The sequence below is a fragment of the Coenobita brevimanus genome, chromosome 112, assembly GCF_032717465.1.
Source record: "Coenobita brevimanus isolate Jiangsu-jjx chromosome 112, ASM3271746v2, whole genome shotgun sequence".
NCBI lineage: Eukaryota > Metazoa > Arthropoda > Malacostraca > Decapoda > Coenobitidae > Coenobita > Coenobita brevimanus.
The window spans coordinates 4,108,452-4,134,862 of record NC_137065.1 but is presented as its reverse complement, the minus strand read 5'-3'; the positions used below and the strand labels follow the sequence as shown (position 1 = coordinate 4,134,862).

At 42.3% G+C, this 26,411-nt stretch overlaps 1 protein-coding gene across 2 annotated transcripts in view; it reads right to left on the bottom strand.

The window, feature by feature from the left end:
- Positions 1 to 26,411, bottom strand: part of LOC145418005 (carbonic anhydrase-related protein 10-like) — a 339,202-nt gene that overhangs the window by 247,191 nt on the left and 65,600 nt on the right. For both annotated transcript variants that reach the window (XM_080286543.1, XM_080286544.1), the window contains exon 3: positions 23,721 to 23,918. In XM_080286543.1, the coding sequence (XP_080142669.1) occupies positions 23,721 to 23,918 (198 nt within the window). The remainder of the gene's footprint in view (positions 1 to 23,720; positions 23,919 to 26,411) is intronic.

The window sequence follows — 26,411 nt, the reverse complement described above, 5'->3', positions numbered from 1 at the left end:
TACGTGTGTGGGCGCGTGCGTGCGTGCTTGCGTGTGTGGGTGCGTGAATAAGTGTGTGGCCGTGATAACCACATTATCCGCCTTTAATAATTTATCTCCAAGACAAACCACACCACACGCCCCCTCTCTCTCTCTCTCTCTCTCTCTCTCTCTCTCTCTCTCTCTCTCTCTCTCTCTCTCTCTCTCACACACACACAGAGCTTTCCATCTCCTCCTATTGCCTAGGAAATAAAGGGTTGACTCAGTGAGTGAATGGTAAGCGTTGGGAGGTGTTGACTTTGAGATTAGAGTTAAATATGTATGTTAGAGAAAGAGAGAGAGGGAGAGAGAGAGAGAGAGAGAGAGAGATTCTTAGTAAAGGAAATAGACTTGGTGTAAAATTTAATAGGAGAGAGAGAGAGAGAGGGGGGGAGGCAGGGAAAGAGAGATAAGGTAAAGGAAGCAGACAAGGTATACGAAAAGAGAGAGAGAGAGAGAGAGAGAGAGAGAGAGAGAGAGAGAGGGGGGGGGTGTTAAAGTGGGTGGTGTGATGTATAGAGGTAGGACCGCATGCATCCAAATTACTCGCCTTCATTCCTTCCGTCCTTCCTTCCATCTTTCTTTCCTTCCTTTTTTCGTCCTTTTCCCTTCTTCCTTTCTTCGTTTTCTTTGTTTATTTCTCGTTTTTCTTTTCATTCTTTGTTTTTCTTTCTCATCTTACTTTCTTTACTTCTTTCGTTCTGTTTTTCCTCTTTCCTTCCTTCCTTCATTTATTCATTCATTCCACGTCTCCTTGCACTCCTTTTCTTCCTGTCTTCCTCCTCTCTTTCTTCCTTCTTATCTTCTTTCCATTCATTATTTTTTCCTTTCATTTTTTCCTTCGCTCTGTTTTTTCTTTCCTTCTTTCATTCCTTCCTTCCTTCCTTCCTGCATTCTTTTCCCTCCTTTCTTCATTCACCTCCCCTTACTTCTCTCTATCCCTTCTCTTTCCCCCCTTTTTCTTTCCTTCCTTTTTCCTCTCCTCCATCTGTCCTATCTCTCTCTTTTTTGCATTCTTGTTTTCTTTGCCTCCCTTCTTTCCTTCCTTCCTATTCTTCATCCTTCTTTCCTATTTCTTTTCCTCACCTGTTCTTTCTCTTCTTCGTTTTTACCTCTTATCCTTCATTTCCTCTTTCATATAATTTTTTTCCTCCTTCCTTTCTCTCCTACTTTATTTCCCCTCATCCTTTATCATTCTCTCTCTCTCTCTCTCTCTCTCTCTCTCTCCCATCCTCCTTTCCTTCCATTCTTTCTTCTCTCCTTCCATTCTTTCTTCTCTCCTTCCATTCTTCTTTCCCTCCCTCCTTCACTCCTAACCTTGGCATCCTTCGATCTGACCTTGCTGGGCCCAAACTTTGACCTTTACCCTTGACCTTGACTCATGATATTGACCTTGACCCTTGACCTTGACCTTGACCCGTGACCTTAACCTTGACCCGTGACTATTTGACCCATGACCTTGACCAACCCGTGATTTTGACCTTAACCCATGACCTTGACCTTGATCCATGACCTTGACTCGTGACCTTGACCCTTGACCCTGACTAATCCGTGATCTTGACCTTGACCCATGACCTTGACCTTGACCCGTGACCTTGACCCGTGACCTTGACCCGTGACTTTGACCTTGACCCATGACCTTGACCTTGACCCGTGACCTTGATCTCGACCTTTCCTTGATCTGCACAGAAATGGAGTCGCTTCTTTCTCCCTCCTCACATTCAGTATTTTTTCCAATTCTAATCGATATTTGAGCAGGTATTCATGAGGTAGGTAGGGTGGTACATATATAGCGCTCCTCTTCCATTCCACTGGGCGATTTCTCTTGTATTGTGGGGACGGCTCACTCAGGGCTGTCAGTGTCTATCCTGTATCATTCATTTCCTGCTTCCACCGCCACGCCCACACCAGCAGATTGGGCCATCCCCACAACTAAGATACCGTCAGCTGAGTTTATAATGCAGCGCTATTTTCAGACCACCCTGTACTCTTAGCATACGTACATACATTCATACGTACATAGAAACATACATACATAGAAACCTACAGTACATTCATACGTACATAGAAACATACAGTACATTCATACGTACATAGAAACATACATACATTCATACGTACATAGAAACATACATCGAAACATACATACATTCATGCGTACATAGAAACATACATACATTCAGACATACATAGAAACATACATACATCGAAACACATACATTCCTACGTACATAGAAACATACATACATAAAAACATACATACATAAAAATATACATACATAGATACGTACATAGAAACCGACTAGATAGCAATACGTACACATTCGTCGTCTGTAATGTACGTTCACTCAGCCGTCCATGTGCGTTTTGAACATTTGTCTTTTTTATTTGCTTGTTGTGGATGCATTTGTCTTGTTTACCTTTGTCGCGTGAGTAGATGTGGGTGCTCCTCTCTCCCTTCCTCCCTCCCTCTCTCTCCCTACCTCCCTTTCTCCCTCTCTCTCTCTCCCTACCTCCCTTCCTCCCTCTCTCGCTCCCTCCTTCCGTCCTTCCTTTCCCTTCCTTCCACGGCACATTCTTTCCATTCATGTTTTTCCCTTTTTTTCCTTTCATCTATTCTTCTTTTCATTTTGTATTTCCCTCCTTCCCACCTCCTCCTCCTTCATCTCTCCTTCATTTATCCTTAATTCCCTCCTTCTGTCTCTCCCTCCTTCCTTTGCTTCTTTCCCTTCTTCCTTCGCTTTTCTTCCCCTCCTTCTTACCCTGTTTCCTTCCCTCATCGTTCCTCGTTCTTTCATCCACTTCCGTCAATCATTCTCTCTTTCCTTCCGGCCTTCCTTCGCTTCTTTCTCCCTCGTTCCTGTACTTTTGTTTTCCCTTCCTTGTCTTTCCTCCTTTCAGCTTTTTCATTTCTTCCCTCCTTCTCTCTCTCTCTCTCTCTCTCTCTCCTCTCCTCTCCTCTCCTTGCTCTCTTTCCTTGCATTCCGGTCATCCAAATTTCATTCCTCTCATCTTTCTTCATTCCTCTTACTCCTCTCCATTCATCTTTCTTCTCCTCTTTTACTTCTCTCCATGCATGTTTTTTTTTTTCCTCCTCTTTTCTGTACTTTCCTTACCTTCCTTCCATCATTCCTTTTTTTCTCCTCCTGACCTTCCTTCCTCCATCTCCTCCTAGCCTTTCCTTACCTTCCTTCCACCATTCCTTCTTTTACCCTCCAAACCTTCCTTCCATCACTCCCTCATTTCCTCTTCTAACCTTCCTTCAGTCATTCCTTATTTTACCCTCCCAACCTTCCTTCCTTCATAACCTCCACTCTTTCCTAACCTTCCTTCCTTCATAACATTCATTCTTTTCTTAACCTTCCTTCCATCACTCCCTCTTTTCCTTTTCTGACCTTCCTTCCATCATTCCTTCATTTACCCTCCTAACCTTCCTTCCATCATTCCCCCTTTTTTTTTTCCCTAACCTTCCTTCTTTCATTTTCCCTTCATTTCCTTCGTTTCTTCATCTTTTACTCCCTGGAGTTTCTTTCGCCTATACAAAATCGTTTAATTATGAAAGTAATTGTACCGTAACAACGATTTGAAATTAATGTTAAGAAATTTTCCAAACGTTCATATAGATAGATAGATAGATAAATAGACAAATAGATAGATAGAGAGATAGACAAATAGAAAGATAGATAGATAGACAATAGTTATATAGGAAAATAGATAGATGGATATATTACCTATATTTTTGTTGTACTTTTTTATTTTAATTTTTTTGTGTTAATCGTATCAGCATCTCTATTTTTGTTCATTTAAACTTTCGCCCCTTATAATAGTCTCTCTCTCTCTCTCTCTCTCTCTCTCTCTCTCTCTCTCTCTCTCTCTCTCTCTCTCTCTCTCTCTCTCTCTCTCTCTCACCATTTATCTATCAGTCTATACCATTTCTCTGTCTCTACCTTCATACCCACCCATCTACCTACCCATCTTTCTACCACTACACCTCAATCGATCATATCCCCATCCATCACTTTGCATTTTACCTTGAGCAGTTTAGCCTCACGAAAGTCACAGTATAATAACTCTATCCACTTAAGTGCTCTGTTCAGAATATCAGTACCTACGCCTCTTCCCTTCCACTTCACTCACCTTTTCCTTTCCCCCTTTCCTTCAACTTCACTTTTCTTTCCCCACCTACTTTCTACTTCATTATTCTTTTGTTTTCTTCCTTCCCTCCACTTCACTCCCCTCTTCTTTCCCTCCATCCCCTCCATTTCCCTCTCTTTTTGCTTTCCCCCTTCCTTCCAGTTTGTCTTACCTTTCCCCCTCGTACCTCTTCTGTCCCCTATCTTCTGCCAATCCCTTGCCTTCCCTTTTACTCTTTCCTTCCTCCTCTATGTCCTTACCTCTCTTCCCCTGACATCCCTTCACTTTCTCCCTTCCATTTCCTTTCTCTCCCCTTCATCATTTTCTCCCCTTTCATTCCCTCTCCTCTCCCCTCGTTCCTTTTCCTCTTCCATCCTTCCCTCTCGTCTCCCTTCCTTCCTTTCCCTCCCCCATCCTTCCCTTTTCTCTTCCTTTTTCCCTTTCCCTCTTCCTTCCCCTTCCTATACCCTCTTCCTCATTTCCTCTTCCCTGCCTTCCCCCTCCTCATTTCTCCCTGTCTGCTTTCCCCATCTCTCCGCTTTCCTACCCCCTTCCCCTTCCCCATCCCCCCACCCTTCACCTCCACGGACAGGTACAGATGACCCCCGTGCGTGATACTGTACGTGAATTATGCAGCCCGTTCCCTGAGGCCACTGCTATGCCAGAACTCCGCCAAAAACCTCTTCAATCATTCACGTTCCCGCACACTCCCGACGTGACTGCACCTCCATTCAAATCCCCAGGGGGCCGCTCCATCAAGCCAGGGTGTGTAAAAAAAAAAATGAAAAAATGAAAAAGAAAGAGAAAAGAAATAAAGAAAAAAAAAAGAAAAAAGTGATTGCTCTTTTTGATGACTTTCATACCTTCGATGATTTTTTAAAATTAGAAATCTAAATATCAACTCTCGAACTATAGAAATGTTGATATCTTTTTTTACGTTTCCTATCAGCTCCTTCTTTACCTTTTTTATCTGTTTTAGAATTCATGGTGACGATGATAAATGACTTCATTCTGACTTACTGATATTCAAGGAAGTTACTGCTACATTGATTTACCTGTGATTATTTTTATGCATTCTAATGTTTTTTTTTTTTTTTAATCCACCACGAACTTGGAGGTTATGCGTTCACTCGTGCCTGTCTGTTTGTCTGTAAGATATAAAAAAAAAATAGTGATCGAATTTCAATAGAATGTGGTGGATACGTGGGCATTGGGTCATGGAAGAGTTGATTTGATTTTGGCGTGGATCCAGAGTCGAATGTGGGAATAAATCATAATGTTTGTTGGCGTGGACGAAGGTATGCTTTCTCTGAGACTCTGTGCAGACTTCGACACTGAATTTAATCGGCTGTGTGAGACCGTAAAAGTATTCGTCTGGTTAGACTTTGAGAAGAATCCAGGAACAGGAATACATAATTCGTTTTACTGACGTCTGTGCAGGTATGTGTTCTCTGAGTTCTAGTTTTTTCAAGTGTCTGTCCCCTCCCTCACCAGTCCTCTTACGTGCCGTACACCTTCACATGTCACCACTTAGGTACCAATACCCACCGTCTATACGGAATACATGCAAGGACTGTTTCATTCTGGACTGATCTGCTGGTATTAAAATGTTTGTATGGTATATTTTTATGCTATGTTTTTTATGCTATGTTTATATAGTATGTTTTTATGTTTCTATGGTATGTTTTATGGTATGTTTTTATGGCATGTTTTTATGATATGGTTTATGGTATGATTTTATATGTTTTATGGTATGTTTTTATGGTATGTTTTATGGTATGTTTTTATGATTTATTGCTGGATCTTCTGAAACATTAAAGTCAGTTCTAAAAAAAATTCAGATTATTCGATTGTTCATGCCTAAAGTGGAATCGATTTCACGGCTTTTTAGACAGCAGGCCACTCTTGCTTTAACCACATAAGCAAAAGGATGTATTTCATGTTTTATTCTTACTTTATTCAGACGATTTTATTTAGCTTAAGGGGGTCTGGTCGAAATGGAGAGGTTGGGTAAAAGAATCTTCATTAATCTATTCAGTATGCGAGTTTTCTTCTTCCAGTGTTGTATAATAAAGCAATAAAGCAAGAATAAATCGATGGAAGTAAATGTGTGAAGGTCAGGCGAGTTATCGGTGAAGTCCTTTGAAAATTTATAAAAGGAAAAAGGAAAAGAAAGGATGGTGTTCCTTGGAAGAGAATACATGGATTGTCTCGCCTCTCTCGTTTCTCTCTCTCTCTCTCTCTCTCTCTCTCTCTCGAAACTTTGGAACCACTCTCAGAATCTAATTTTTTCAGCTCTAACTTGTACATGTCCTAAGTACATCTGGTCAGTTCTTCTCTCTCTCTAACTCACCTTCTACCTCTACCTCTGCCTCTACCCCTCTACCTCTACCACTCTACCTCTACCTCTGCATCTTCCTCTACCTCTACCTCACTACCTCTGTTCCTTCTTCTACCTCTCTACCTCGATCTCATTCTCTGTGTCTGCCTCTCTCTACCTCTGTCCTTGTCTTTTCCTCCCTACACCTTTATATAGATAGATACATACATACATACATACATATAGATAGATAGATATTAGATATAGATAGATAGACAGATAGATATTAGATAGATAGATAGACGGATAGATATTAAATAGATAGATAGACAGATTTAAGATAGATAGATAAGTATATGTTTGTGCTACCTGATACAAGATTGGTTTATTGGTATTAGCGTAGGTGTGTTCATGGCATGTTGGTGAGTCTTATGGCAGATCAGTAAAGTCTGTGTTAATCTAATTCTTATTCTTAAAGTGTTCCCAACCCCAGCCGGGAATCGAACTCGCATCCATTAGGACACCTCTCAACCACTCAGCCTCTCTCTCTCTCTCTCTCTCTTTACCTAGCGTTTACCTCCCTATCTATCAATATGTCTATGTCTGTCTCTACCTCTACTCTCTACCTCTACCCTCTGTCTCTACTTCTGCGTTTAGCTCATTTTCAACCTCTCTCTCTCTCTCTCTCTCTCTCTCTCTCTCTCTCTCTCTCTCTCTCTCTCTCTCTCTCTCTCTCTCTCTCTCTCTCTCTCTCTCACCATTTCTACTTCCCTACCTCCGCCTCAGTGCCTCCACCTCTTCTTCTACCTCCACCTGTTTATCCATATATCTACCCCTCCATATATCTACCCCTCCATATTTCCTCCCCTCCATATTTCCTCCCCTCCATATTTCCACCCCCTCCATTTATCTACCCCTCCATATTCCCCCATCCGTATTTCTACCCCTCCCTTAAACACTTCCTCCTCCTTCTACTCCCCTACATTCCTGCTCTAACTCACTGTTTATCTACGTCTCTACAGTATATCAACTTTTACCTGCTCTGTGATTCCCCTACACACCTGGTCTTCCTTATACTCGTACTGTATCTCCATCTCAACATATGTCTCGTTTCCTCCTTTATCATTCTTCCTTGTCTCCTCCTCCTCCTCCTCCTCCTCCTCCTATCAGTAGTGTGCAAGTTAATGGAAAAAATCATAAAAGATAAAATAGTTTATTATCTAGAAGAAAATAATATAATTAAAGACTCGCAACATGGATTCAGACATCGTCGTTCATGCTTAACTAACTTACTGGACTTCTTCCATGATGTTTACAAATCATACGATGACTCAAGAGCAGTAGATATAATTTACCTCGACTTTCAGAAAGCGTTTGACACTGTCCCTCACAAGCGTCTCATGAGAAAAATAGAAGCACATGGAATAAAAGGAAAGACGCAAAAATGGTTACAAGACTGGCTGTCAGACCGAAAACAGCGAGTTGTGATAAACGGAAAGGAATCCAAATGGCGTAATGTGATCAGCGGCGTTCCCCAAGGCTCAGTACTTGGACCGATACTTTTTATTATCTATATAAATGACATTGATGAGGGTCTAAATTGTAAAGTATCCAAATTTGCAGATGATACTAAAATAACCAGTAAAGTCACTTCAAAATTACAGTGGCAGCATTTACAAAATGACCTTAATACTTTAGCAAGCTGGGCAGAAAAATGGCAAATGAAATTCAACACAGAAAAATGTAAAGTACTTCATATTGGAAGTAACAATGTCCATGCAAATTACAAAATGAACAATATTCAGTTATCAAGTACAGACAGTGAAAAGGATCTTGGTGTGATAATATCAAATGACCTAAAACCAAGCAAGCAGTGTACCGATGCGGTTAAAATTGCAAACAAGCTTGTGGGTTTTATTGGAAGAACTTTCGAGTTTAAATCGGAAAAAGTCATACTTGCCTTGTACAACTCGCTAGTGCGCCCCCATCTTGAGTATTGTGTGCAATTCTGGTCTCCGTACTACAGAAAGGACATTGAAAAATTAGAGAAAATTCAGCGAAGAATCACAAAAATGATACCACGACTTAGAAACAAACCATATGAGGAACGCCTTGAAGAACTTAAATTATTTAGCCTAACGAAGCGCAGGTTAAGAGGGGACCTTATTGAAGTTTTCAAAATCATGAAGGGATATGACAACTTAGACATGAATAAATATTTTGATATAGACCGGTCGAGTCAAACCAGAAGTAATGGCTGCAAAATCATGGGAAAGCGATTCCAATCCCACGAAGCAAAATACTTCTTCTTTAACAGAGTTGTAAATATCTGGAACAGATTACCCTCAGATACCGTGAACAGTATCTCAATTGAGACATTCAAAAACAAATTAGACAAGTATTTGCAAGAAAATCCTCAGCTGACTCTTTTTCTGTCCGAATAACTTGCTTTTATAGCTACGGTACATGTAAGTTCATGCCCCTTTAGTCTACAAGACACCCCGTAAACAATGTACCCGTACATAGTGTTGCGTCACGATATTATACATTTTCAATTTATTCGGTGCAAACAAAGCAATATAAGCACAGATTAGGATCTGCACAGATAACCCTGAGTTAACGGTCACTACTCTTACTTTCGACCTGTGATGGGCTGTGGATCACTGAGGGTCCATGTTAGTCAAGTGACCACCATCGGGATTTTTTTAATGTACCAGGGGTCACTGCTTCAGGATGAAACTTGTGTACTTGTTCCATATGGGAGAGTTCCCTGTCTCAGTGGAGTGAACGGAGCTAGGGCCTGATTGACTGCTGCCTACTTTAAAAGCGCCAGGCAAGGCTGCTGCACCACCCCTAAACATCCACACTGTGCAGTCCCCTCGTGTCTACAGGACACCCCATAAACTTAACATAGCGTCACATCACGTCATTATACGTTTTTCGATTTACCCAAAGCAAATGAGGTAATATACAGTAAGCACAGATTAGGATCTGCAGAGATAACCCTGAGTTAACGGTCACTACTTTTACTTTCGACCTGTGATGGGATGTGGATCACTGAGGGTCCCTGTTAGTCAAGTGACCACCATCGGGATTTTTTTTAATGTACCAGGGGTCACTGCTTCAGGATGAAACTTGTGTACTGTCCCACATGGGAGAGTTCCTTGTCTCAGTGGAGTGAACGGAGCTATTGCCTGATTGACTGCTGCCTGCCTAAAAAGCGCCAGGGAAGGTTGCCGCACCACCCCTAAACATCCACTCTGTGCATTGCACATCCACACTGTGCACTGTGCAGTCCCCTTTTATCTAAGACACCCGTCCCATATACTTTTCAATCTCCCCAGCGCAAAGAAAGCAATATAAGCACAGATTAGGATCTGCACAGATAACCCTGAGTTAACGGTCACTACTCTTACTTTCGACCTGTGATGGGCTGTGGATCATTGAGGGTCCCTGTTAGTCAAGTGACCACCATCGGGATTTTTTTTAATGTACCAGGGGTCACTGCTTCAGGATGAAACTTGTGTACTTGTCCCACATGGGAGAGTTCCTTGTCTCAGTGGAGCAAACGGAGCTAGGGCCTGTTTGACTGCTGCCTACCTTAAAAGCGCCAGGCAAGGCTGCTGCACCACCCCTAAACATCCACACTGTGCAGTGTGTAGCTTCCACGTTATGTCCACAGACTTCCCATTAACTCAATGTAACCGGTTTATAATGTCATGGCGTAACTATTATTTTATTTGTTTACTTTCTCTTTCAGGTTACTCTATCGGGTTGCTCATAGATAAAGTATTATAGAATGTGACATTTCCTTTCCAGTGTTTCCTATAAAATTTCCATGTCAGTTTTTCCATGCTGCATGGTGGTTTTTCTCACTTTTTCCTGGAGGGTTTGGTGGTGGGGGGAGCCTTCTTGCTTTACTATCCTTATCCTTCAACATGTAGAGTTAAATCTTGTAGTCAGTTTTCTCTAACAAGCAGCCTCGAAAGGACCATAAGGTCTGTTGCTGTTTGCTCTCCTGTGTAATCCTGTGTAATCCTGTGTAATCCTCCTCCTCCTCCTCCTCCCCCTCCTCCTCCTACCCCCCCTCTCCCTCGTCTCTTCGTCCTCTTCTATCTCCTTCTCCTCCTCCTCCTCCTCATCATCATCATCATCATCATCATCATCATCATCATCACCATCTTCCTCATTTTCTTCTTCTTCTTTTTCTCCTTCTCCTTCTCCTTCTCTTCGTCGTCATCATCATCATCATCAACAACAACAACTTATTCTTTTTCTTCTTGTCCTCCTCCTCCTCCTCCTCCTCGTCACTTCAGTACTGCTATCACACGCTAGCTACAAAAACACTTCTTCTTTATCTATTTCCTCTTTTTCTCTCTTCACTTTGTATCATCTACTCTCCTGATCTTCTCTCACCTCTCCACACCAGTACCATTGTTACATCTCTCCTCCACCTCTAACACACACACACACACACACACACACCACAAAAACAAAACAGCCTTATATTGGTTGGAAGCATCTGTGACCTCTAATATGGCCTATCCACGCACACACACACACACACACACACACACACACACACACACACACACACACACACACACACACACACACACACACCTCCACAATCCCATTACGTGGATTTACAAATAATTTCCAAACACCTTCGTCTCGTTTTTTGCCTTAGTTTTTTTCTGTGTGTCTGTAAATATCACTCTGTTTTTTTCAGATCCAAAATCCTTCAGAGCCCCATTTTCATCCTATTTACTGCAGTTACCCATTTACTTATTTTTTTTTAATATTTTCATTTTTCCCTTTCCTTTTCCCCTTTCCCTACGGTACTCCCCTTTCACTTTTTCCTTCCCCTCATCGCCTTCCCCCCTCATCCTCTCTCACTCCTCCTGCCCCATCCCCTCTTCCCTATTTCTCCTCTTCTCCCACCCTCTTCTCCCCTCCCCTCCTCCCCTCAGCATATTTCCTCATATTCATAAACAACCATTATATCTTGTCTTCCTCCTCTCCCCTCTCTCTCTTCCGCTGTTCCTCTTCCTACTCCCCCAGTCCTTCTCACATCTTCCTCTTCCATTCCCCTCTCCTGTCCCCTCCTACTCGTCATTCTCTCTCTCTCTCTCTCTCTCTCTCTCTCTCTCTCTCTCTATCATTCATATGGTCCAGGGCTATTTAAACCTCTTTCCCTCCACCCCTTCCCCGTCTCCCTCCCCCTCCCCCGTCTCCCTCCCCCTCCCCCGTCTCCCTCCCCCTCCCCCTCTCCCCACTCCCTCCTCCCCTCCCCCTCTCTCCACTCCCTCCCCTCCCCTCTCTCCCCTCCCTCACATTTTCTTCCTCACATTCATTGGAGACATTTTAAAACCATTCCCCCTCTTCCTCTTCCTTTTTCCTATTCCTCTTCCTCTTTCCTCTTCCTTCCCCAACTCCCCATTCTTTCTTTTTACTTTCCCCTCCCATTTTAACTTTCCAAATCCCTCTTCCTTCTCCCTCTCGCCTCCTTCTCCCTCCCTTCTCTTCCTCCTCCCTCCCTCTCGCTTCCCCTCCATCACTCCCCTGCTTTTCTCCCCTCTCTTCTCAGCTCCCCTTCCAGTACTCCCCTCCCCGTCTTCCATCTCTCTTCTCTTTTTCTCCCTCTCGCTTCCCTCTCCATTCTTCCTATTCCCCTCTCCGTTCTCTCTCTTCTTTCCCCTCCCATCTCCCCATCTCATCCTATCCATGTTCATTTCCCCTTTCACCTACCTTCCCCCTACCCCCTCCCTCTTTCTTGCCACTCCCCCCACCCCTTCCAACTCCCCCATTCCCCCTTAGTTCTTTCCCATTTCTCCCTTCCTACTTCTATTCCCTTTATTCCCTTCTCTCTTTCCCCTTGCCTTCTCCCTTTCCGTTCCCCTTCTCCCCACTCCCATCCCTTTTCCCCTTACCCTTCTCTCCCTTTCCCTTCCCCAGTTCTTCCCCCTCTTCTCTCCACCCCTTCCATCCTCTACCCCCTCCCTTCTTCTCTCCCGGAAAAAATCTTGAAGGAATGAGTGTTATGGAAAGGCGATCAACCAGCTGTGTTTACAGTGGAACAGCTGATGCCTCTCTCTCTCTCTCTCTCTCTCTCTCTCTGTTTATCTGTATCTGTCTGTATATATCTGTAGTGTGTGTGTGTGTGTGTGGTACCTTCCTTGATTCCCTTCTCTCTCTCTCTCTCTCTCTCTCTCTCTCTCTCTCTCTCTCTCTCTCTCTCTCTCTCTCTCTCTCTCTCTCGTTGCTATGCCGTTCACAATGACGATCTAGGGCCTTGTTTTCCTAGCAATTTTTTCCTTTTTTTTTTTTCATTTTGGGGGAGTTAATGGTGGGGTGTGTATGTGTGAAGGTGTGGAGAGAGAAAGAGAGAGAGTGTGTGTGTGTGTGTGTGTGTGTGTGTGTGTGTGTGTGTGTGTGTGTGTGTGTGTGTGTGTGTGTGTGTGTGTGTGGCTACAACATATTTGCGTTTGAAACAGACTACTATGGTGTGAAAGTGTGTAAAGAGCATTGACTTTAGATCGAAGGCACCGGGTGAATAAAGTTATGCATCCATTTATTCTGAAAAAAAAGTTGAATAATAAGCGCCATCTCAAACACTGTGATAAAATGGACTGTCTTCGATATCGTACTTTCAATGCATACGATAAAATAGACACATAACATTAGTCAAGTAATTAATATGATATCCACTCTGTTTTCAAACGATTTTTTTTTTCATTTTAAACGCGATTTGTGCTACTACTACCAATATTATCAATGTCGATACTTTCAACATCCTTGTACCCTAAACTTCGCAATACACCAGTCCTGTATGAGGCAACCCTAGCATGTATTCAATATGGACGGTGGGTGTTAGCGCCGAAGTGGTGACATGTGGAGATGTGGGAGGAGTACTGGGGATATGCCCTGGGGATAGGCCTTGAAGCCTTTGCCAAGAATCGGACACATAAAAAAATAGAAAGAAACAAAGAAAGTGGCCAATTAGCTCAACTCAGATTGGGTCGAATCACCTTGACCTCTACTACCTACATGCAAAATTTTGCAATGATAGGTCAACTCAGAGTACGTATTTATAAACAGTATTTGCGCCAAATTTTTTACCCTATCCCCATATTAAAGATAAGGACGCTTTATGTAGATTATGAATACTATTTTTTCTTCTTTATCTTTTGTGTCATGAAAATAATTAAAAAAGATAAATGGAATCTTGGGATGAAGGAGTAACTTGATTAAGTGGGAAGATAAGGAAGTCGGATGTAATGGAGAGGAGACAGTGACAAGACACATAGTCCTGGGAAAGAGAGAGAGAGAGAGAGAGAGAGAGAGAGAGAGAGAGAGAGAGAGAGAATAGGTGAACAGTTATTCGAAGAAAAATGACAAAAAAAAAATAGATAAAGTAAAAAAAAAAAAGTATAGAAAGGAAAAGAAATATATAGTTTCATTTTTCATTCATTGCCAGACGCCATGTATCCCAAACGGGGTGACCAAGGGCTTAGAGTTAATTATTTTTACAGGGAGGGGCACTAATCCTCCACCAACCCCACTTGACACGTAGGGATGCCAACAGCATCTGGTGTTCCCAGGCGGTCACCCATCCAAGTACTAACCAGACCCAACGTTACTTGTGAATAAATGAAAAAGAAAATGAGAGAATGATGAAACGAATGAAACAAGAGATTATAGACAGATGTGACTAAACAAGGAAGCCAGAAAGAAAGAAAGAAAGATCAGAGAAAGAAAGCAAGAGAGAGAAAGAGAAAAAGGGGGGGAGGAAATGAATGAATGAATAAAAGAATGGAAGAAAGAGAAAGAGAAAACGCAAAAAGGACAGAGAAAGAAAAAAAAGAGAAACACAGGGAAACACAAAGAAAAACAAACCAAAACACAAAGAAAAACACTAAAAAAATAGAAAATCAGAGTAAAACACAACGAAAAACACAAAGAAAGAAAATCTGAGAGAAACGCAGAAAGAACAAAGAAAAACAGAGAAAACACAAAGAGAAAGAGTAAACAGAAAGAAAAACACAGAAAGAAAAACAAAAAGAAAAACAAAGCAAAACAGAGAAGGAAAAAGTCACATAGAAAAAAAAAAATGAAAAAAAAAGCGCAAAAAACACAAAGAAAAACATAAATAAAGACAAGAAGAAAAAACACAGAGAGAAAGAAAAACAGAGACTTTCAATTTGCCAGGTCTCATGCAGAAGTTTGGAGTGCACAAAATATTCATATCTTAACTTTGTCTCCTGCTGTGTGTGTGTGTGTGTGTGTGTGTGTGTGTGTGTGTGTGTGTGTGTGTGTGTGTGTGTGTGTGTGTCTCTCTCTCTCTCTCTCTCTCTCTCAGATTTTTCCTTTCATCCCTCGTATATTCCATCATTTATTGTTCATCCTCTTTCACATAGTTCCTCTTTCATTTCAACTTTCCTCCTTTCTCTCTTTTTTTCAAGTTTTTCTCTTTTGCTCTCCTCTCTACTCTCTTATCTTCTCTCCATCTCTCTCTCTTTTTTCTCTCTCCTCCACCCACACCTTTTCCAGGGCCTTCCTTCCTTTATTTCCCTCTTACATTTTTCTTTGAATTTTATCTTCTTCTTTCCTTCTTTCCTTCCTTTTCCCGTCTTTCCTTCCATCCCTACTGTATTTCTCTCCTTCCTTCCTTCCTTCCTTTTTCCGTCTTTCCTTCCATCCCTTCTGTATTTCCTTCCTTCCTTCCTTCGATCCCATCTGTATTTCCTTCCTTGTTTCCTTCCTCCTCCCGTCTTTCCTTCCAAACCCACTGTACTTCTCTCCTTTCTTCCCTCTTCCTTCCCTCCTTCCTTTCCTTCAGTCTCAGTCCTTCTGTCCCTTCTCTCCTCCCTTACCAAACTTTTCCCTCATCCTATTCATCATTCATCTCCTCCCACCTGACTCTCTCTCTCTCTCTCTCTCTCTCTCTCTCTCACGGCAAAATAGCTGGGAGGAAAAAGAAAGAAAAATAAAAAAATCCTACATTCATGTTTTTTTTTTTCATTTTACTGTTGGCTATTATGCACGGGGGGTGGGGGGTGGGGGAGAGCCTCTATCTTCACTATCTCTCACACTCGTAGGCTTGATCTCTAACGTAACCCCTTCACGTCGAGGGCACCACGCCACACCCCACCACACCGCACCACACCATCACCAAGTACCTCTGTCTTTTCTTGCCTCTTCGGTTCTTTCATTCCTCTCTTTATTTTTTCTTACCTCCTGCCTTACTTCCCTCTCTCATCCCCTCTCCGCACTACCACACCATCCCTCTCACATTGCTTCACCACACCACCACATCCCTACCACATAGTCACCGCCACACCACATCACATCACATCACATCACACGATAATGCCCATCATACCACACCACCACACTGCTATTAGGCAGGTACCTATCACACCACAACCACCACTCCTCTACCACATCCACCACACCCATACAACACCCCTACCACACTACATCCACCACACCACACCACATCCACAACACCCCTGCCACACCATGTCCACCACATCCCTACCACACCACACCACACCACACCACACCACACCACACCACACCACACCACATGCACCACACCACACCACACCACACCACACCACACCACACCACATGCACCACACCACACCACACCACATGCACCACACCTCTACCACACCACATGCACCACACCACACCACACCACACCACACCACACACGAGGGAGATGTTTGTGTTCTGTTATTGTTTCCCGATGTTGGGGTGTCGCGATGGGCCCTCTACATCATTCTCTCTCTCTCTCTCTCTCTCTCTCTCTCTCTCTCTCTCTCTCTCTCTCTCAAAGAACCACTGTAAAATCCAAATATCACACAATAATCTTATCTCTCTCCTTATAATCACCCACTCCTTTCACAATCACAATTACTCCTGTTATAGAAAAGGCCTGTCTAATTTTGCTGTCTGTCTGGCGGCTGTCTATTGGGGTGCTGTCAGTTGTTTTTGAGGTAGTTGTCAATGCAGTGTCTAAGGGAGTAGGTAAGTGTGTGTGTGTGTGTGTGTGTGTGTGTGTGTGTGTGTGTGTGTGTGTGTGTGCGCGCGCGAGACAGAGAGACAGCACATATATGTACAGTATATGCGTGTTTCTCTCTCTCTCTCTCACACACACACACACACACACACACACACACACACACACACACACACACACACACACTTTTCACAACCAAACAAGTGTATCTAATTAAAACGCATCTGAATGAACCGTCTAATGGTCGGGACAAATTTATATTCTCTTTAGCTAACACCAGAAGATTTTACACATCTGGAAATGATTCGTAGGTGTCCGGAAAAGTTAAAAAAAAAAATATCTGAATTACTGTACTTATCTTTCTTTTAATATATTGATCTTAAAAACTGGTTAAGATCATAGTGGAATACCCTTTTACCTTCTTCCTGTGTATTCAAGTACTTTTAAATACTGCTTAATATTCCCAAATGTTGTTGCTAAATACTTCTTGATGTTCTCAGATATTCTTGAAGTCCGGCTGTCCACATATGAAGTGTCCTGTTGATCGAGTCCAGGCGTCCTCATATGAGTATCAGGTTAGCTGCGTCCGGGAAATCCGTATATGAGGATTTCTATGACTGTGAACGGGTAGGATCAAGTGAGACCCAATGTTTGCATCCGTGTTCGTATGTGTGCAGTTCATATTGTATTTACTTACAAAATAAAATCGAAATACAGCAGAAAAACTATACCACACATGAAATTGTGTATCTGTGGGAGCTTATAAATAAAATCATACCCTGATCTCACTAAATATATCACATACAGTACGGGAAAGGGCGACATGTTCGGAGAAGGTGGTCAGCTGCAGCATGTCGCAACTACTCGATCCCATCCTCCACGGAAAAAAATATTACGGACATTCTGATGTACAGTATGTATTTATCGCATGTAAATTTTTTATGTAATATTATCTTTATCAAATGTATGCCAAAGCAGCTAGAAACTAAAAGAATTATCAATATTAGTTGTTGTCATCATTGTGTTTGCAGTATGTGAACAAGCGGCGTTCAGTAGCACGTTGTTTACATGTGGGTTAGTAGAGTCGGAGGCTGAAAATCCAGATTCCCCTCCTCCTACCTCTGTTGTTCAACCACCAAAACGGAGGAAAGTAGTATCAAGGGGTAGAGTTGCATCACGACAACCTCCTGTGGTAGCAGAAGTCTGTGACAGTGGCACATTCCATGGATTTACCCGTTAGTGGTGGTGTCAAGCTCTTTGGACACGAGCCTCCCAAGTACTGTATATCTCGGCAACATTCACTCTCTCCAGTTGCTAGTCCTGGTACTGATGACCTTTCAGGTGATTCAGATAACGAAATAGCAGAAGATAGTGATGGCTTTATCCCAATGTCAGATGAGTGTGATGAAAGTGATGATGATGAGAGTGATTATGATGTTGGTGAAGCCTCTTCCGGCACTAGTGTGAGACCTACCGGTACCATAGGTGGAGCAGGACGACAGATGCCTCAGTTTATGTGCGTAGATGGTACTAATTATGTCCCCAATGACTATAACTTTGATGATAGTAACAGTGGTGTTACCAGTGCTGCTAATGTTGATACTAACAGCAGTGAGTTAGACTGTTTCCATCTGTGTATTGATGATACTATGATTGACTGGATTTTTCAAGAGACCAACAGGTATTATCAGTATAGGATGCAGGGACAAGTTTTGTTGCCACATTCAAAGATGCGTAGGCGGCAGAACACTACAGGAAGAGAATTATACTCGTTCATGGCCCTCACAATGCAAATGCCACTTGTGAAGAAACATTTATTGAGGGACTGTTGGAATAAGGATCCTCTGATATACACCCCTATATTCCCTAAGTACATGACAAGAGACCGTTACCAGTTGTTACTTAGATTTTTGCATTTCACAGACAATGAAAACCCTGTGGATGAGGACAGACTTTGGAAAATGTGTCAAAGTGATTGAGCAGTTGATTGATAAGGTTCGGAAATATTTGAAGCCCTCTCAGAAACTTGTAATTGATGGGTCACTAATGCTTTTCAAATGAAGACTCATATTCAGGCAGTACATACCCTCCAAGCGCCACATTTTCGGGGTAAAGTTGTTTGTTTTCTGTGACTGCAAAACTGGTACAATATTAGATATGATAGTGTATAGTGGTAGTAATGTTGATGTACCAGCCAGTGATCCCACTGGGATCTCGGGGGCAGTTGTCAAGAAAATGATGGCACCATATCTCGGTAAGGGTCATATACATTTTACTGACAACCAGTACATCAGCCCCATGCTTTCTGATTATCTCCACACCCTTGGAACTGGGTCATGGGGAACAGTGCGGCGTAACCGTAAGCATATGCCCAAGTTTGGGGGTCGTGAAAGGCGTGGCACATGTTAGTTACTGCAGAGTGCACCACTGCTGTCAGTGCGATGGACTGACAAGGGGGAAGTGTGTATGCTTTCCACCATACATCACGGCACCATGGTGGACTCAGGCATAGTTGGTCATCGCACAAACAAGCGTATCATGAAACCTGATTGTGTAGTTGACTACATCAAGAACATGACACCCATAGACAAATCTGATGCAGAAATTGGAGCGGTGGAATGCATACTCCCTACAGTCAAATGGTACAAGAAACTTTTCTTTCATTTAGTTGATGTCTCCGTACCGGTACTGAATGCATTTGATCTGTACAATGTGGTTACAAAAAAAAAAAAAAAAAAAAAAAAACACTCAGGTTATTTACAATGGAGGTGATTAGACAGTTGCTGGCCAGATATGTTGCTGTGACCAAGAGTTCCCAAGGGCACCGGTTGGCAGTAGCTACAGACTGACTGTAGGCACAGGATTATAATACAACGGCATAACATTCAGCAACTGCCACCCACAGGGACGCGAGCTGTGAGTCAGAGGTTGTGTCATGTCTGCCTGCATACTGTGAGGAAACCAAAGCAGAAGAGGAAGGTGAGCACATGGTACAAGGAATGTGGGGTAGGTAGCCTTATGTTTGGAATTTTTCAAGGACCTCCACACCCGTCCAGAATTCTGAACTGTGACAATGCAAAGTAGAATATTGTAAATTGCTGTGTGTATAACATATATAAGGTTATTGCATTAGAAACCAGTGTAAAATACATGAATAATTTGATCCCAATCTGTGCTATAAAAAAGTATACCATAGAGTATGTTGTGAATGTTACCCACTGCAATTTCTGAGTATAGAAAATATCTTTAAAAGTGACTGTGAATTCTTTGAAGACTGTAAATCCGAGAAAGAATAAAAGAAATTAGAAATCAGTGGAAAAACTGTAAAAAAGCGCTGCCTGAAATGTAATATTGTAATAGTACCCATGATTTGCATATTTACATGCATCCATTATACCCACTGAAATATCAAAATATAGTAAATGTGTTTGAAAATGGTTGCAAATATAATACAGAGTGAATGAAATAAGGAAAAGAGTACGCAGAAAGTGTGTGGATAGTCATAATTTGCATAAAGGAAAGTTTTACAGAGTTCCGAAGCTCATCTCCTCTCTGCCGTCTGCTCACATCTTCAACACCTGTTCCTGGCACACTGAGTGAGTACACATTCTTCGTTTATTTTTTTATTGTATTTACATATTTGTACATTGCATAGGACAAAAATCATATTTATAAAAAAAACTGAAATACCAAACTTTTGGTCTCCCAGCACATGGCTGCGGAAAATCAGGTGCCTCCAATTAGAGATTAATGCTCCTCAGTTGTTTCCAGTACTAATTGATGTTCCTAAATACTTCTTATAAATGCCACTAAGTACTCCTCAGTACTCGTGAGCTTTTTTTAATACTCCTCAGTAGCCCAAGTTTCTTGTATATATTCCTGATTCCTTCTAATTGCCTCTGACACTAGTAAATATCCCCAGTTACTTCTGAGTACTCATTAATACTCCCGATTGCATCCCTAAAATTCACCTAAAATTTTAAATACTCCTAAATTCTTGTTGTAAATACTCCTGACCACTCCTAAATCTTCCGTAATTCTCCTAGTGCTTCTCTTATTCACTAGCCTAAATCGCTACTTGACAGCTGCTACGAATACAACAAGTAATTATATGCTTCTAAACACAGGATGAGAATGGCGGGAGAAAATTTGATTGGGAGAATGGCAGTTTTTTTGCATTTTTCATTTTTTTTTTTTTTACCCTCTCGTGTTCGGGGTAAGTTTAGTGATGTTCAGGACAGACGATTTTATTCAACTGAGAGAGAGTCATAGGGGCCTGAGTGTTAATACTGTCTCCTTTGTGTTAATATTGTCGCCTTTGTGTCTCTCATTGTCGGGACAACTCTCTCTCTCTCTCTCACTCTCTCTCTCTCTCTCTCTCTCTCTCTCTCCCCCTCCAAGCGATTTTATTTAGCTGAGAATCAAACCATACCAGCCTGAGAGGATTAATAGGAGCATAATTAAACCGTCTCACGATCAGGGTAACTCTAACATTTATATTACAGCTAAAGCCAGACGGTTTTCTTCAGGTGAAAGTGAGTTATAGGTGCGTGTGTGTGTGTGTGTGTGTGTGTGTGTGTGTATGTGTGTGTGTGTGTGTCTGTTTCCTTTGAGTGTGTGTGTATGTGTGTGTGTGTGTCTGTTTCCTTTGAGTGTGTGTGTGTGTGTCTGTTTCCTTTGAGTGTGTGTGTGTGTGTCTGTTTCCTTTGAGTGAGTGTGTGTGTGTGTGTGTGTGTGTGTGTGTGTGTGTGTGTGTGTGTATCCTATATATTTATGTATATATCTATGTATATATGAGAGGGACCTATAATTTCACCCCAAACTGACTTAAAAATAAATATCATTCTTTTACCTGTCGAAATACTTCTCACTCACCTTTACTGATAAAATTGTTTCTTTGTTTTTCTCGACATTTAAATACCACAAGTTCTCCTAAAAATTTGCTTTATGCGTCACAAGTTCTTCACTTGCTCCTGGCCGACGTACTGAAATATTTACCACGTTGTTTTTCACTTGGCATTTTGGTGGGGAGAGTGATGGGTTTGTGTGGGTGGGTGAGGAGCTTGGGGGGATGGGTGTGGATGGGGAGGGGTATTGTGTGTGTGGGGAGGGGAGTGGATGGTTGGGTGGGTGGGTTGGTGTGTTATGTGTTGTGGGTGGGATGGTGTGTTGTGGGTGAGTTGGTGTGTTTTGTGTGTGTGTGTGTGTGTGTGTGTGTGGAACTTGACCATGGGGTAGTCTGTGGTGCATAAGTTAGCGTGCCTACCTCTCAACTAGGGACGCGTAGATTCAATTCTCCGTCCAATCTTATATAAATAATCTTAGAAATTTCTTAGTTAAACCTTGTAATATTAAATAGAATAATATACGTTTTATCAAACTCTTTTAATTCGAAACGGCACTCCTAAGCTGTGTAAGACCTTCAGTATTACGTTCCTCTTTTAGCCGTATGCTCTCCTACTCAGTCTCTCCTCACCATCCACCCCACGAAGGTCCCCTAACCCGACCGTCACAGAATTCCATACCCAGGCCCTCCCATACTCATCTGTCCATTCTCTCTCTCTCTCTCTCTCTCTCTCTCTCTCTCTCTCTCTCCAGCCAAACTAGAAGCAGCATTATAGTAGGACTCGCGTACGTTTGCGGCTGTGGTGTGGCCCGCACCTGTGTACAATGGTGCCACGTTTCCCCACCTTGCGATGTGAAACGGAAGCTATTTATGTACAAGGCATCACAAATTCGATAAATTCAGATGAATAAAACTTACACTTGTGTATTTTGATGGATGAATCAACAGTAATCTTATTATGCATAAAATATTTATACAGTAACAGAAACATGGCATACATATTGTACAGTGTTGCTAAAAGAAATTGTAGTCACTTTTAATGGTTTTTAGCGTAGTTTTAGGGTGGGTAATACTACCACAGTTATGGATATAAGATAATGAGCCTGAAAAAAGAAGAAATATGCCAATATCCAAAGTAAAAGAAATAATTCATGTAATTCTTGTGAGTGGCAACACACACCCAGTCTGGCCTAAAATAAAGTACGTACCCCTCCGTAGACCCAAGCATAGCTTGTACAGGTGTTGCTAGGGAAAAATGCTCACATTTACTGGTTTTTACCATAATTTTAAGGGCGAGGAATAATCACATTTATAATCATAAGCTAATATGTAGGACAAAATAGTAGGCATATGCCAATACCGAAGTAAAAAAAAAAAAAACATTATTCACTCGCGAGCGGCAACACTTCCACACCCAGTCGGTGGCCTTGACAGCGAGAGAGAGAGAGAGAGAGAGAGAGAGAGAGAGAGAGAGGCAGGAGAGGGGCATGCATTGAATGCATTGTCGGCATCACTAAATATAACAAACCCAAATTAACAAATGAAAGCACAATTATAAATAACTTATAAAAGAATCAAAAGTACTCAGGGTGGCTCACATTTCCCGCCAGGAGAGAGAGAGAGAGAGAGAGAGATAACGGTATTGAAAAAGTGGCAACACTGTACACAGGTTCGGGCCACACCACAGCCGCAAACGTAAGCGAGTCCTACTATAGGCGTTTTGAACCATCTGTCTTCTCTTACTCCCCAACTCCCCTTTCTACTCCCTCTTCTTCTCCCCATCTCCATTCTCTCCACTCCCTCTACCTCCCCAGATCCCTCTCCCATTTCTCCTCTCCCCTCATCCATAGCCTCCCTTTTTTGTTAACTATACTGTCCATATATATTTTTTTAAGTTAACCATTTTCAGTATTGCTTCCTTCTCCCACCCACATACCCTCCCATTCAATCCCTCACCCTTCAGTCACCCAACAATGCAATTAATCCCCCCAAAATCCCCACAACACCCCCAAAAAAATCACTTCAGTCCCCATCATCCCCCCAGTTTCCCCGAAAATCCAATCAACACCCCGAAAATCCCCTCAGTCCCCTAAAATCACCACAATCCCCCACAGTCCGCAATACCCTCAGAATCCTCCATAACCCCCAATACCCCTTAATCCCCCCAAAATCCCCCATTACCCCCAAAATCTCTTCAATCCCCCAATACTCTTAAAATCCCCAATACCCCTCAATCCACCCAAAATCCCCCTAGTCCCTCAATACCCTCAAATTCTAAAAATCCCCCAAATCCCCCAAAATCCCCCTAAAATCCCTAAAATCCCCAAAATCCCCAAAACACCCCCCCCAAAAAAATGCCCCTCTGCACCTACCTCAGCGGGAAACATCTGGCCCTGGAGGCTGTGTTCGGAACCCATCGTGGCCGCGGCTTTAGGGGCGTTGGACCACCGCAGCACCACGTGGGCGAGGGCGTGGGTGTAGTGGGTGGGGCCGCCCCTCACCTCCCACACCTCCCCCACGCCCACAGACCAACGCAGACCGAAGCCAGTGTTGGTCAGGGTCCCGTCCACCTGAAGGGAAAAGATTAGGGTTGATTAATGACAGAAAAGATTAGGTTGGATTAATACAAGGAAGAAAGGATTAGGTAAGATTAGGAAGAAAATATTAGGTTGGATTAGTACAAGGAAGAAAAGATTAGGTTGGATTAATAAAAGGAAGACAGGATTTGGCTGGATTAGAAAGAAAGGATTAGGTTGGATTAATATAGAAGAGGCTTGGTAAAATTTCCTTAAGTCTTTTCTCAGCATCTTAAGTCGGTCAGGTCTTTCTTAACCCCTTCATTACGAGGATATATTTGTTGTTGAGTCATGTTATCTCTAAACCATTGTATTTAACTTTTTTTATTATAAGGATTAAAGCTAGTTTTAAATTCTCTTCACGGCAAGAATAATAATAATTGAGGAAAAAAAGAATTGTCAGAAAGAAGATAGGAAGACGTTTGTGTGTGTGTTTGTGTGTGTGTGTGTGTGTGTGTGTGTGTGTGTGACTTAGAGGTGGATCGTGATACAACTGTATTTGTATTTGAGGTGTACTTGAATGCATTTTCAAAGTATTTGTGTTTGCAATTGTATTTTTGCACCCAGAAAAAAATGTTTTGTGTTTGTATTTGTATTTCTTCATATTGTTTTATGTGTTGTTACTTACAGGCAGTTTATGAAATTTTCCGTGCATTAATGATGATAAAATGTGATTCTGATTTGTAGGTATTTGTATTTGTAACTGTATTTTTAAATTTGGGAAGAAAGGTGTTTGTATTTGTATTTTTGTATCATAACTTTGAAAGTATTTGTATTTGATCTCTTAACAAAAGTTTTTGTTAAAGTGTGTGTGTGTGTGTGTGTGTGTGTGTGTGTGAGAGAGAGAGAGAGAGAGAGAGAGAGGGGGGGAGATAGATAGATAGATAGATAGATAGAGAGAGAGAGAGAGAGAGAGAGAGAGATGTAAGTAAAGTAAAAAATGAAAGAATGACGTGTGTAATTATATGAGAGAGAGAGAGAGAGAGAGAGAGAGAGAGAGAGAGAGAGAGGTAAGATAAAAAATTAAAGGATGACATGTGTAAATATGTATGAGAGAGAGAGAGAGAGAGAGAGAGAGAGAGGGAGGGAGGGAGGGAGGTAAGACAAAAATGAAAGGATGACGTTTGTAAATGTATATGAGAGAGAGAGAGAGAGAAGGGGGGGTAAGAAAAAATGAAAGAATGACGTGCGTAAATTTGTATGAGGGAGAGAGAGAGAGAGTATTGGTAAGATCAGCCACACCTCCCAATAGCACAATACTACATTATATTATTTGTAATGGAGGGAGAGAAGGAGGGGGAGGAAGGAAGGAGGGAGGAAAGGGAGGGAAGGAGAGGGGGAGGAAAAGAAGGGAAGGAAGGAAGGAGGGGAAACGGGGTGGGAGAGAAATAAAGAAGAGAGTGAAGGGGAGGAAAAGAGAGAAAGAGGAGGATGGGAGGAGAGAGAGAGAGAAGGGAGAGTGGTGCGGAAGGAAAGAAAGGGGGAGGGAAGGAGAAGAAAGAAGAGAAACAGGAGGAAAGAAGAGTGGGACGGAAGGAAGGAGAGGGAGAATGAGGGAAGGGAGAGAAGGAGGAGAAGGGAAGGAGAGGGAGAGGGAAGGAAGAGGTGAGGAACACTGGGAGGAATGGAGGGAGAAGGAGGAAGGACGGAAAGAGGGAGAGGAAGGAAAGGAAGGCGAGGAGAGGAGAGTGGGTGGGAAGGAGAGAGAGAAGGAAGGAAGGGAGAAGAAAGTGAAAAAAAGGAACGGGAGGAAGGATGGGAAAGAAGTATGACAAGAAGAAAGGAAAAAGCGAAGGAAAGAGAGAGTAACGGGGAAAGAGAGAGAGAGTGGTAGAGAAGGAGGGAAAAAGGGGAGAAAGGAGGAAAAGTACAGTAGAAAGGGGGAGGAGGGAAAAAGAAAAAAGGGAAGAGGGAAGGTGAGAAGAAAGCAGGAACTAATTTTTACTTTATTCATGTTATCTGCAGACGATTTTATTCAGCCTTAGGAGAGACTTTTACATAGTAGTAGTAGTAGTAACAGTAGTAGTAGTAGTAGTAGTAGTAATAGCTGTTGTTGTTGTTATTGTAGGTTCATCTGAAACGAAATAATGAAACTGTCCTTCTGCTGTCGCCCACCATCCACCTTTCTGGGGATAGGGAGGAGGTAGAGGGACGTTTGTATAACCAGGCAACTTCACCATCCTGTCGTATCAGTGCCACCGCGTGAAGGCGTCCCTCAAGAGCACTAAACTGAAGGGTAAAGGGGGTTAGATAGAGCCTTCTTTATTTTCACTCCTAAGGGGCTTTCCTATGCTGAATAAAATCGTCTGGTGGCAGGAAGAATGAAGGGGAGCACACAGAGAGCGCATACCTCCTCCAGGGCAGCACCATCTTCCCTGTTGACCTTGACCTTTTCCACCCAATATTTTAATCATTTGTTCCTCTGATGGTCCTTGGTTATTATTCCAAGTTTGGTGCAATTCTGTTCAATAGTTTTTCCATTTTATT